At 43.9% G+C, this 12,677-nt stretch overlaps 1 protein-coding gene and 1 long non-coding RNA gene across 2 annotated transcripts in view; one reads left to right on the top strand and one right to left on the bottom strand.

The window, feature by feature from the left end:
- Positions 1-5,754, bottom strand: part of timm50 (translocase of inner mitochondrial membrane 50 homolog (S. cerevisiae)) — a 31,268-nt gene extending 25,514 nt beyond the window's left edge. Inside the window, exons 1-3 of the mRNA XM_004565033.4 lie at positions 5,539-5,754; positions 3,610-3,766; positions 401-432 (exon numbers count right to left, since the gene is read on the bottom strand). Coding sequence (XP_004565090.1) covers positions 401-432; positions 3,610-3,766; positions 5,539-5,754 — 405 coding nt within the window. The remainder of the gene's footprint in view (positions 1-400; positions 433-3,609; positions 3,767-5,538) is intronic.
- Positions 4,924-9,965, top strand: LOC143412510 (uncharacterized). Its single transcript, XR_013093040.1, has 4 exons — positions 4,924-5,351; positions 5,437-5,926; positions 6,280-6,332; positions 9,869-9,965. It is a non-coding gene; the product is annotated as an uncharacterized LOC143412510 (long non-coding RNA).
- Positions 9,966-12,677: the final 2,712 nt, after the last annotated feature.

The raw sequence follows: 12,677 nt of genomic DNA, 5'->3' as shown, positions 1-12,677 counted from the left end.
CGCAGCGAGCTGTTAAGTGTGCTCCTCACGCGACAGATGCCTGATTTGAATCTGAACAGGTGACTTCACAATCAAACACCGTCGCCTTAAAGCAGGGCTGCCCAATCCCGGTCCTCGAGAGCTACTATCCTGCAGCTTTTAGATGCATCCCTACTCCAACACAGCTGAATCAAATGAATGGCTTGTTATCAGGCCTTTGCCAAACACGATGGCATGCTGAAGAGGTAATCAAACCATTTGATTCAGCTGTGTTGGAGTAGGGATGCATCTAAAAGCTGCAGGATAGTAGCTCTCGAGGACCGGGATTGGGCACCCCTGCCTTAAAGCATGAGCACGACCACACGCGTGCGTGTGTGTGCGTGTGTGTGTGTGTGTGTGTGAGAGAGACAGCAAAACTTACCGTGTTTCCTTGTTCATCCACCGAATTTGTGCCTAAAAAAGAAGAAAAATAAAACAGTTTATTGCCTCCCTCCATTCTCTTCCACTTATCCTGGACAGGTCACCAGTCTGTCACAGGGCTAACACGCAGACAACCATTCACACCTATGGGCACTTTAGAGCAGGGGTCCCCAATCCCAGTCCACAAGGGCCGGTGTCCCTGCAGGTTTTAGACGTGTCCTTGATCCATCACAGCTGATTTAAATGGCTAAATTAGCTCCTCAACATGTCCTGAAGTTCTCCAGAGGCCTGGTAATGAACTAATCATGTGATTCAGGTGTGCTGACCCAGGGTGAGATCTAAAACCTGCAGGACACCGGCCCTTGTGGACTGGGATTGGGGACCCCTGCTTTAGAGTTACCAGTTAACCTGTCCCCACTAACTGCATGTGTTTGGACTGTGGGAGGAAGCCGGAGTACCTGGAGAGAACCCACAGTGTATCACCTGTTCAGGTTATTTACTAGATTTGAGGCAGGTGACACGCACACTTCACAATAATGCTTGAACCTTCCAGCAGAAATATTAGCAAACACAGAGAAATCAATATTTGAAAACACGCGTGAGTAAACAGACATCACTGGTTGTGGTCGAGCAAAAACATTTTCTCATGTTTTAAAAATAAATGAGACGAAAAAAAACAACCAAACCATCCAATAACCAACAAGCACCAACAGCAACATCTCATCTCCTCCCAGGATGTTCGCTTGTTAGAAATGGTTAAACCACTACACTGTGCACTCGCTGTTACACACATTTAAAAGCTTCATTTATTACATTTCCAGGTAGGTGCCCTGCAGGTTAAAGGTCAGGTTACAGATCTATTTATACTCATCAGAAGCGAGCAGCTGTGGTTTGGGCTCTCTGATTTCTGTAAGCCTGAAAAGATGAAACTCAGCGGTATCGGTGTTTCCTGTTTCAGCTGCGTCTTCTCCTTTGTCTGCACCGACACAGAGGTCGTTTCTGAGTCAAGACTGCAGTGAGGCCTGGGCCCTCAGGTGCTAGCACACCGTCAGAGGCTGTGGTGGCTTCACGTGCTGCTGGTAATATCACACAGCGCCACCTCAGCCCCGACACAGGAAGAGAACAAGTCGAACCAGAAGTTTTCAAACTGTCTCCCGCCGTATCTCTGAGCTTCTGTACAGACACGTCGTTACAGTCGTGGCTTCAGCACAGTGCTAACCTGCACACTGCACCAGGTTACCACAACCAGAAAAATGACTTGCACGAGCAGCTGGAGGAGGTGCAGGTGTTAAAGTGCTGTAATGGGCTGTGATGGCATCACACACAGCACTAACTATGATGCTGATTATTATTATTAACTCAGCAGCTCTTACACGAGTCTGATCACTGTAATAACCTCCTTTCAACGAACCAATCACAGTCTTTACATATTTATGTTCATTTAAACCTTTGGTGCAGCCGCCCTGAGCCGAAAGCTACAAAGCACAAAGAAACACAGGAGAAACAGCAGGTTATAATCCTGAACATCTCCAGGTATGAGCCACAGAAAAGATGTACCATAAAATCTCTTCTGGCATTCTCACAGTGCAGCACAAATATTTCACAACTAAAGGAGAAAGTCAAAGTGGAAAAGGTGGAAAATCTCCAGGAGGAACGAACTTCAAAAGGATCCAAAATACGATCGAAAGCGTGGAATTAAAGACATAAAATCCCATTCCTGTGAAGACCGAGGTCACAGAGTCTGCCACGGTCTTCAAAACACGCAGACAAAAAGCAAATCAAAAATCTCCAATAACTTCATGAACGACTTGTTTCTGAAGAGGACGACTCCCCAAAGAAATCCTTCATCCTGTCCTCACCCGAGTCCGACTCCACAAATCAAAGATTACATTTCCATCCTCTCCTCCTCCTTAAACGGATCACTCTGGGTCCATTTTTCTACTCGCCAAACCTGTCAACAACACCCTTCACCATCCTCAGTCTGACTCTCCTCTGAAGGACAGGCTGCTAGCTCCACCCACCTGTCCCTGCAATCAGGGAGCCAAGTGTGAAAACACCAATCACACCCACCTTTCCATCAGAGGAAGTTCAGAGGCCCAGCGCGGCCAGAAATACAGATTATACCTGTTCTTTTGTTCTTTTGAAGATGGCTCAAAGAATAAAGCTGCATCTCCTGTTTGAAACGCCTGAAACTGACGTGTTTAAACCCAGCAGCAGAACCAAACATCTGATCCATGTTTCATCCGTGACCAACAACCACGTGCTGGGTTCATGTTTTCAAACAGGGGTATGTATAAAAGCGCCTGGCCGAAAAGCCCACGGTGATCTTTCCAGGAGTTTAATATTACTGACCCCCAGGGTAGCTGTGGCACATTTATTCCAACAAAACCCTCATTAAATTCTAAAGAGAAAAATACACAGCTGCCCTGCATGCATAAACCCTCACAGCACACTCGCATGAAGGAAACAATAAAAACCCTCTCTTCCTTTAAAAATGCCACACCACACTAGACTCTGTCAACTATTAGTTTAAAAAAAACGCTCCTAAAACCTTTTCAAGAATTTCTGTTTGTCCTCAAACAAATCTCTTCTTTTCTTTACATGGAAGGTTTGACATGATCAATCTGATCCAGTGGGAAACATCTGGATTACAGGCTTATTCTTGACTTTATTCCAGGGGTGGGGAACTCCAGGCCTCGAGGGCCAGTGTCCTGCAGGTTTTAGATGTGTCCTTGATCCATCACAGCTGACTGAAATGGCTAAATGACCTCCTCAACATGTCGTAACGTTCTCCAGAGGCCGGGTAATGAACTAATCATGTGATTCAAGTGTGTTGACCCAGAGGGTCCTGCAGATCTAAAACCTGCAGGACGCCGGCCCTCGAGGCCTGGAGTTTCCCACCCCTGATCTAACACATTTAAACTCTGCAGCTCTTGAATGTTTGTCAAGTTTCTGGATAGAAACCAGGTAGAAACAGCTTTGTGTCTACTGAAATTTATTTTCAGCTCCTTTGTCACATCACCCCTACAGAAAGAGGTTGAACTGGATTTGAACATAGAGACGTGCTGCTGAGCAAGCTGATTGGCTGACAGTGACCGTGTTTCCACCTGTGAAGCAAACCGGCTGAAACTGACTAAGTGAGGACGCCGTTTCAGGAGAGGCAGCAAAGTCTCTCGCTCTGAGTGCACAGGACGAAGCTTAAAGACTCACCGAATATATAAACGATGGCGACCGCGCCGCCGACTCCCATGAATCCGGCCAACCGTAGCACCATCTTCTTGGCGTAGGCCGTGTTCTCCTTCTGCTTCCTGTCCTCTGCCTTCTCGCCCTCCCTCTCGCCCTCCCCTCCCTCTGGAGGAGGCTGACCCTTAAACAAAAACAAGCGTTTCTGTTTGACTATGAACTAGCATTAATGAAATGTGCAGCACTGATGCGCTCACCTTCAGTCTGAACTGAGAGGAAAGCGTTAGAGACGTCAGCTTCATTCAGTTTAATACAAGGAAACGTTTTTGTGTCTCTTTTAAACAAACAAGCAAAAAAACAAAACAAAAAAAAACTTTATTCCCAAAAACAGAATTTACAGAAACAATAAAAACTGACAGGAGGTGGTTTGGTGTGTATGCTGGCACAGTCGACAGAGTGTGGAGGAGAGCCGTGCAGGGCAGTAGAGGAGTGCTGCATGAGTGCTGCATAACAGCCTCCATCGTGCTCCTCGTGCATGTTTCTGAGCAGACTGTCAGAATCAGACCGCATGCAGCAGGGCCCGTGCTCACAGCACAGTGCAGCAGAGGACAACAACCAACAGACCAGCTCTGGTGGATGAGAGCAGGTTCACACTGAGCACAGGAGACAGATGAGAGTCTGGAGACGAACGTTATGATACCTTCAGGCTCATCCAGCATGACTGGTTTAGCTGGATAAAGTCCTCAAACCCAGTCTGAGACCTGATGCTGCTGCAGTAGGCCCTTGTGTAGCCGCACTGTGTAGTCAGTGTCTGAAAGATGACGACTCTGATGCTCCCCAGACTTGAACCCAAGGAGAACCTCAGGGAGGTTCATGCACCTGATGCTGCCAAACAGAACTGCAGACTGCAGCACGCACAGATGCACTGGTCCAAGTCTGGGAGGAGATCACCCTCAAAACACCGTCCATCATCTCATCAGGAGCATGCCAAACTAACTGAAAAGGCATGGATGTGTGAATGTGTGCAAATGTTATACAGCATTTAAAACAACACAGACTGACAGAAACCAACATGGTCTCATGGAAGGCTGTTGATTTCCTTCATGTCCAATTAAATTCATGGATTTTAACAGATTTCAGCACTTTCTGTATCTGCTGCTGGGAAGAAGTGGAGTGGCAATTATTTAGTCTTTAACTAAAACCCTTATTACAGTTCGTCTGTAGATGTCACACTTTTATGTTTGGAGTCTGTGGGAAACACACTGTTAGGAGTCACGTGGTGGGTGGCTTCCTCCATGACCAGACACCACACTGAGCTGCACGGGGAGGAGGGTGGGGGTCTGCTCTGACCTTCAGAGCGAAACAAACCTCGGCTGTTAATGCGATTTATCCCGCAGATAAAATCAAGCTGTGGCACTGACAAACACACACACACAGCTGCGGGTGAAGGGCAGGTAACCACAGCAGTGCCAGCTGCACTCACTGTCACACAGTTAGGGTTAACCCTAACCCTAGGGTTACTGTTCAGAGGAACACACACTGTGAGGACACTCACGTGAGCCGGGCTCAGGTAAGCTGTGTTGCTACAGCCAGACTAGATAAACGCATGCTAACATTAGCATGCTAGCTAGTTAATGCCAGGTTCATTCATTCAGGAGACAGCTGAGCCCGCGTGGGGTGGTGCTGTCATAACGTCACATTTCTGAAGATCACGTGTGTCGCGACAAACACCACAAAACACACAGTTTAGTCCGTCTGGGCCCGCGTGGGTGAGGAAAATAACTTTATGTAAGCTAGCTGTCAGTCTGAGCTAAGGTTGGAAATGTTCGTTCATGAGTTGATTTACATCACCAGGGCAGCTCGTGATGGCGGGGTTTCACGGTCGGACCTACTACTTAATACAGTTACCCCCGTCGACGCCACTGAGTGCTGTTAAGGTTGTAAAATGAAGCGCACCTGAGTCGGCTGCTGTTGCTGCTGGAGTCTCTCCTGGAGGATCGCCTGAGCTAACCCGCCCGTCGCACTGCCCGCTGCGGCCGGCGGCTTGTCCGTGGACAGTGTCCGGATGACGTCCACCATGGCTGGGGCGGAGGCACCCGCCGCCGCGCTCCTGAGCCGGAGGAGGCCCCGGCTCGCCCGCAGACACATGGGGAGCACACACACAGCCGACATGTTGGAAAGTAGCACTACAGCTAACGCAAATGACGCGAGTAAGAAGGACAAAAGCACCCGATTGGCCGAGGCCCTGTGAGGGGCAGGCAGACGCCCCAATCAGAGGAGTGGAAAGCCACGTGGGGCGCTAGGATGGAGGGCCTTTTAGGATTGGCACCAATCAGAAGAAAGAGTGAGTCTGACCTTCGATTGCGACATTAACCCTCATATTCTCATCAAATATTACGTTTTACCACCAAGAGATATTTGCCTCAAGGAAATGGTTTGCATATGGCTGATGAGCAAGTGTTTGTGTCAGGCACTTTGTTTATTTATTGAATACATAAATGGCCCCTTGATAATGAAACTCTAGCGCCACCATCAGGTCAAACTTTTAATTTTAGATTTATTTTCTAATTATGTTTCTAATCAGGTGCTTCACCAGGGGATTTACCTCTGTATTTGGTTTTTGTTCTTTATTTTTCTCTCACTTTCTCTGTTTTTTAGTTTTCTTTTTCTAAACTTTTCTTTCTACTGTCTTTTCAGCTGCTGGCACTGTAGAGTCCCAGTGCTTACTGCCCAGATGCGTATCACATCTGGTAGGTGTGTTTCTTCAGGCTGAACCACTACCATAAAGCTCTACCAGTTAAAATAAAATTTGTTTGTTTGTGTTGTAGATCCGGACCGTGGTCCGCCTGTTAGCCTTCTCTGATCTATGGTATCAAAAATAAGGTGTCGTCAATAAGTCTTATCAGGAAGTCATTCTCAAGAAAAAAACAGCTCCAAATTTGTGATTTTCTAACTTGTCCACATTATCAGCCATGAGCAAAACAAGCCCCTAACACCCCTCTCCATGTTAAACCTTAAAGCTAGGCTGGAACTGAATTGCAAGAAATTGTAGGAAAACAAATAGTATTGCAAAAAGAAACTACTTACTTAAAAAGTCAATGAAGGAAGGGCAAAAATTATGGTGATACTGACAGTAATGGGCAGTAAACTGAAGTACTGTCCTGCTGCACCAGGGTGGAGTCAGTCATGCTCCAGAAGAGACTGAGCGCAAAGTCCGAGCAGATTCATCAGCACGTCTAAATTTCAGGTGGAACGTAAAGCCACGTTCTTTTCAAACATTAGTATTTGATCCATCTGCTGACACTGTAGTGCCCCTTCCCTGTATACATAATAGATACACATGTCTATAAAATCACCAAATCATCACATCAGATTTGACTCACCTGCAATTTGCTGAAAACATTTCAAAATGAGTTGAAATTAGTAAAACATTTGAAGATATGTGGGGTTATGAAACTTAATTATTTTAGCTTTTATTATTATAAAGAGACACCGACTTAAATATTAAAACATAGCTTCCAGTTAGGTTCTATAAATCATTAGCCATCGATTAATTAATAAAAATTAAGAAATACATGCTTATATACGCTGCTTAATTGTTTATGTGTGTTATTTGTGCAAGAATTTACAAAACTACTACTAATAATAATACATTTTATTTATAGGCGCCTTTAAGACCCTCAAGGTCACTTTACAATAGCGCAAGAACAATAGAAGCAGTAAAATATAATAAGCACAACACAATAAAATATAGAGAAAAGGTAAAAGGTTAAAAAAAAGAAAAGGGAAAGAAAAGATGCAAACTATCAAAGAAAATTTCACAATCTGTATTTTTCACTGTTGGTGGAATCTTAAGTACCTGGAGAGAACATGCAAGATGCAAAAAAATAAAAAAAATCAGCCTCAAATTTACCCTAACTATAAAAATATTAGTGTTTACTCTGATATAACAGCTGGATTGATTTAGATTATGAGATAGGTGAGAAGAGGGAAATCTAAGATGCTTGGAAAGACCTATCTTATGTCTAAGTCTATGTTTAAGTCTATCTTATGGCCAACCTCTGGCTGTATCTTGGACCTGGAAAATGGCACCACGTTCCCACAATACATTGTGGCGTGATGTCAACTCCAAAGCCCTATTGGTGGAGAGTCCTGGATTGTGAAGTCCTATTGGGAGTGTTCCTAAGAGGTTTCATTGACCCACTATTGATCATGTGCCTCATCACATCAACCAAGTGTGAAAACAGGTGTGGGTCACTATCAGAGGTTTTGGGTGAACCCATTGTTAGAGCTTGCTGAGGTCAAATGGCCCCAGGATGTGAGTGGGTGTTAAGGCGTCTGGGAAGGCTCTCAAAACTGGATTATAAATGACAGACAGTTAGCGTCGTAAGCCCCGCCCTCCGTTCAAAGATGGTCGTTCACAGTGGACATAGATGGCTTCTTTGTGAACTGGTTTAGATTTCTGGATTCCTTTGGAGAGTTAACCCCTGCGTATTAGCTTAAAACGCTACAAAGGGCCAAGAATAAAGGAGGACAAGATCTACCTAACTTCCAACACTACTTCTTAGCCAACAGGCTACAATTCATCCCAGGTTGCCTAAATCACAGCCACTTAGATGAACCCTAGCTAGACACAGAACAGGCACTATGCAATATAAATAGAGACCTCAGACCTACCATTCATTAGCTCAAACATCAAATACGATGTATGCAAAAGCATCAACATCAGCTGCTCTCTGACAGCATGGTGTCTTCATTCATCCCAAGCAAACGTGCACCCATCTGGAACAACCCTGACATACTACAGAACAATAATATGATTAACTTCACAGTCTGGAGTCGTAAAGGAATTAAATACTTGGAAGATATATTCGAAGGAACAGACTTTATTCCATTTGACAGATTAGTTATACAATACATGATTAACAAGAATAGATTTTTAGAATATCAACAAATTAAGTCTATAGTAAAAAAGAAATTAAAGCCTAATCAAACGCCATCAAGTGTGGTACAAATTCTTTTACATCCCTGGGTACAGTTAATAAAATAATACATAGAGTGCACTATACAGATCAATGGATGTTCAGGATGGGTTTTACGTCTTCTAACAACTGTTCGCACTGTAAAGGCAATACGCCTAAAAATTACATCCATGCTCGTAGGTTCTGGTGCTGGATATGCGAAGACTTATCAAAGTTTTTTGAAATGTAACATTCCAGCCTCCCCTTCAGTTTGCTTTTCGGGTCATTTAGATGATGTCACTGTGGAGATGATTACAGTCCACATGGCTCTCGCTGCCTTATCCATTGCTAAGAAGACTGTCCTCATGAAATGGAAAATAAAAATCATTTTAAGTTTAACCAATGTAGAGACCGTTTGTTGGACTATTGCCAGACAGGAATCAAATAAACAAACAAAAAATAGATTCTGGGAAGAGACAATGGAGTAAAAGTCAAATGCTCTGGACCTCCTCTCTCAGAGACAAACGACTGCCACGACCAGGCACTAACACTTTTTATTATGGGTGATAAACAGGATACTAAAACAGATTAAGGTGCCCTTAGGTCTGATCTCAGCTCATGTTTCTCCTTCTGCAACTTTCTGGGCATCTCCTTATTTGGAGTCACTGCTTCACCCATCACCATGGCAACCACCTCCTACCCTCCAGTCAGATCTGCATAAAGGAGTGTATGGTGCATACCATCGCCTAACAACTGATTTATCACCTTAGCTATATTCCACAGAGAGGAATGCTTCTCTCTGCTCATGTCTGTTAGCATCAGAGTGAATCCTGTGTGCAGTAAAAGACAAAACACAAATATGTGGTGCTAATTATGCGACATTAGCCTTACAAGATAAAAATAAATCCCAACACGTGTCTTTAGTTGCTCACAGGTTCTTGCACTTACAAATTGGTTCAGTTTTGGTTGCTGTATGTTTTGAAATTTTACATTTACATTTTTCTTTACTTTAAATAGTAATGAATTTATTATAATGATGCATTAAAAAACTGCATCAACTCTATGCCTTGAAAGCAGTCAGCTGACTTTTTCTATTTAGCTTTTAAAATTTTTAATGTATTTTTTCTATTAAAGATTTTACTGTTATTATAATATGGAGGTAATTTCCTGCCAGATATGGAGGTCTCCCACTGTAGTTGTTTGATTTTGAAATGTGATGTCATGGTCCTCCAATTCTCCCTGGGTTCCTGTCAGTGCTTGTTATTGTGTGTCCCTCTCTCCCTCCCATCCTCACTCCTTTCCGCCTGGGTGGTGTTGCATTGCAGATTTCCACCTTCGGCCAACGCACCTGCTGGCAATCAACTCACCTGCTGCTCATCATCCCCATCAGACTGGTCACTACGGCGGCTGAGTTGTGGTCATCGCTGGCTCGTGTAGCCCCAGCTGTCACAGTTTCTCTTCTCCCTGGTGCAGACCTTCCTTGATCCCTCCCTGTTTCCCTTGGACCCTGTTGAGCGAGTGTATTCATGAGTGAGCGTCAGCGTGGAGTGCAAGTTTGGTCATGTAAGTGACTGACTTTGTGAAGACAGGAGTTTGGGCGTGTTTCCCTTCTCTGGATTCTATGGAGCTCCTGTTCCCTTCACCATTGTATATAGCAGCTGGTGTCACTTAAATAAACTCACCTTTATTGTGAACATTCAGAGACCCGCGTTTGAGTCCTGTCAATCATCTTGACATGTGAATGGGCAGATTGAAGGCTCAGTCTGAAAGCCCAGAAACAACCTCCATAAAGTAGCTCTGCTTTTGTCACTGTGGACTGCTACCAGTATTATTTGTGTCACAGTAAATATTCAAATTTTCTTTAGATTTCTCTGTTTTCCAAGCATATCAGTGACATATCAGCAAATCAGTTCTCTCTTTGTGGCACTGTTAGCTAAAAGTTAATAAATTAACACAGGGTGTTATTCTGAGGTTTTTTAATTTTTCCCCCTTTTTGATACAATGTAGTGACAGACATTAAAATGAAGCATAATCTTACAAATTTAAAGGAAGGAGATGATGAAGAATTCAGAACTGATGAAAAATGGCAGGAGTAACTGTTAGGTAAATCACATTGGCTGGTAAAAGCAAAGAGTTCCTTCAGTGGGCTGGTTTCAGTCATTATGCAAATGTACTGTTTATAAGATTGAAACCTGCAGTCAGCTGAGACTGAAGAAGTCACCTGGATGAGTGATGAAACGTTTCTCCCACTGAAAACGCTACTTCCAGATGAACAGAATCAACCATTTGGAGATCTGCTTACCTGGATGACTGAGCATCAAGACAAAGAGAAGTTAACCTTTATTTAGTGATATGACCAAATAGCAAAATGGACTTTTTGGGAGGAAGTCTGCAGAATTGAACCAAAAGCAATCTGGAATTCTTCTTCCCCTTCGGTTTTTTTTTTTTTTTTTGCAAATATTTGTTCAGGCAAACGTGTTGAAAGAAGCCTTTAACTGTCAAAATTCTTGTTTTGGACCTCTAATAAAATCAGTCATGTCTGATAGCTTTTCTGATATTGCTAAAAACCAAATTTGCTACCCTCTTCACTCATTTGGATGAGCAATTTAGGTTCTCACCACAGTGAGGACGCTGGTAGGTCAAAACTTGGAATATCCCTAACACTTATATGAAGGAACAAATAGAAGAGCCATAAATATCTCTTTATCATAGTTCAATAAGTTTAAAGTGATTTGTCTTTGAAAGCTTTGTTGTAGCTTTACTCTTTTTTCAATATAGTGTATTCAAAGTTCCAATTTTCAAATGGGTTCAAATGGAGCGTTCCAACATATACACCAAATCTGACAATTGTCTTATTTAACCTGTTTGTCTGAAACAGGTCTCTACCTGTATAAAGAAAGGTTAAATAAAATAAAATTGACTTCATTCAAACAAAAGCATACAACATCACTCTCAAACTGAGATTTTGAAATTTAGCATTAGTCCACTTTGTTTTTTTCCCTCCTTTCTTTCAGCTCAATCTTCAATATGCTTTGTCCACTATCCCTCCTGACATATTCAAACCATCTCAGCATTGCCTCTTTATTTGTCACTTGGGTTTGGTAAAAACAAACAAACAAGCAAACAAAAAAAAACTATTCAAGTACAATACAGATAGCTGAAAATTCTACTTAAGTACAGTAGTCATACCTGGGTCCTGGGTTAGCAACCAGACAAAAACATTCAAAAAGTCCTAGGAGTGAAGGGAACAGTTTACCCAGCCCAGGATAGGGTTACCACCCTGGAGCCAGGTCCGGGGAGGGGGCCTGGGGGCGAACGTCTGGCAGCTGGGTCTTAGTCCACGGGGCCTGCCCAGACACAGTCCAATAAATGGACATTAGCCCAGACTCCTGTAGGCCCATCACCAGCAGGAAGCACTCTAAGGGTCGGGTGCAGTGTGTGCTGGGAAGCTGCCAGGGGATTCTCACAAACCATCAGGCGACTCAGGTTGGTTGACACACCTCTACAATGTTGCATGTAGATCAGGGTGGAACCTCTTGACCGGGGTGGTGTTTTCCATCTTCAAGAAGCAGGGACCCGAGAGCATGCTCCAACTATAGGGGGGAATCACACTGCTCGGCCAGAGTTCGTTCATTAGTCGAATGTTGGATACCGGAGGAACAATGTGGTTTTCATCCTGGTCGTGGAACGCTGGCCCTGCTCTTCACGCTCTTGAGGATACTTGAGGGTGCATGGGAGTTTGCCCAGCCAGTCTACACGTGTTTCGTGTACTTGGAAAAGGTATTCAACTGTGTCCCTCTGAGTGTTCTGTGGGAGGTTCTTCGAGAGTATTCGGGTGTCTGGCACACTGATGGGGGCCATTTGATCCTTATACAACTTTTGCAAGAGCTTGTAATAGGTCATACTCATTTCCAGTGGGGTTTGGACTCTGCCAAATCTGTTCTTTGTCACTGATTCAGATTATTTGTACAGAATTTCAAGGAATAGCCAGGTGGTGGGAGGTTTCCACTGGGACTGCCTGAGAATTTCATCTCTGCTTTTCGCAGATAATATGGTTCTGTTGGCTTTATCAGGTGGTGGCCTCCAGTTCACACCGGAGCAATTCTCACGCCAGTGTGAAGCAGCGGGAATGAC

This window comes from Maylandia zebra, linkage group LG14 (assembly GCF_041146795.1).
Source record: "Maylandia zebra isolate NMK-2024a linkage group LG14, Mzebra_GT3a, whole genome shotgun sequence".
NCBI lineage: Eukaryota > Metazoa > Chordata > Actinopteri > Cichliformes > Cichlidae > Maylandia > Maylandia zebra.
The sequence above is the reverse complement of the archived record's forward strand: the minus strand, read 5'-3'. Positions and strand labels throughout refer to the sequence as shown.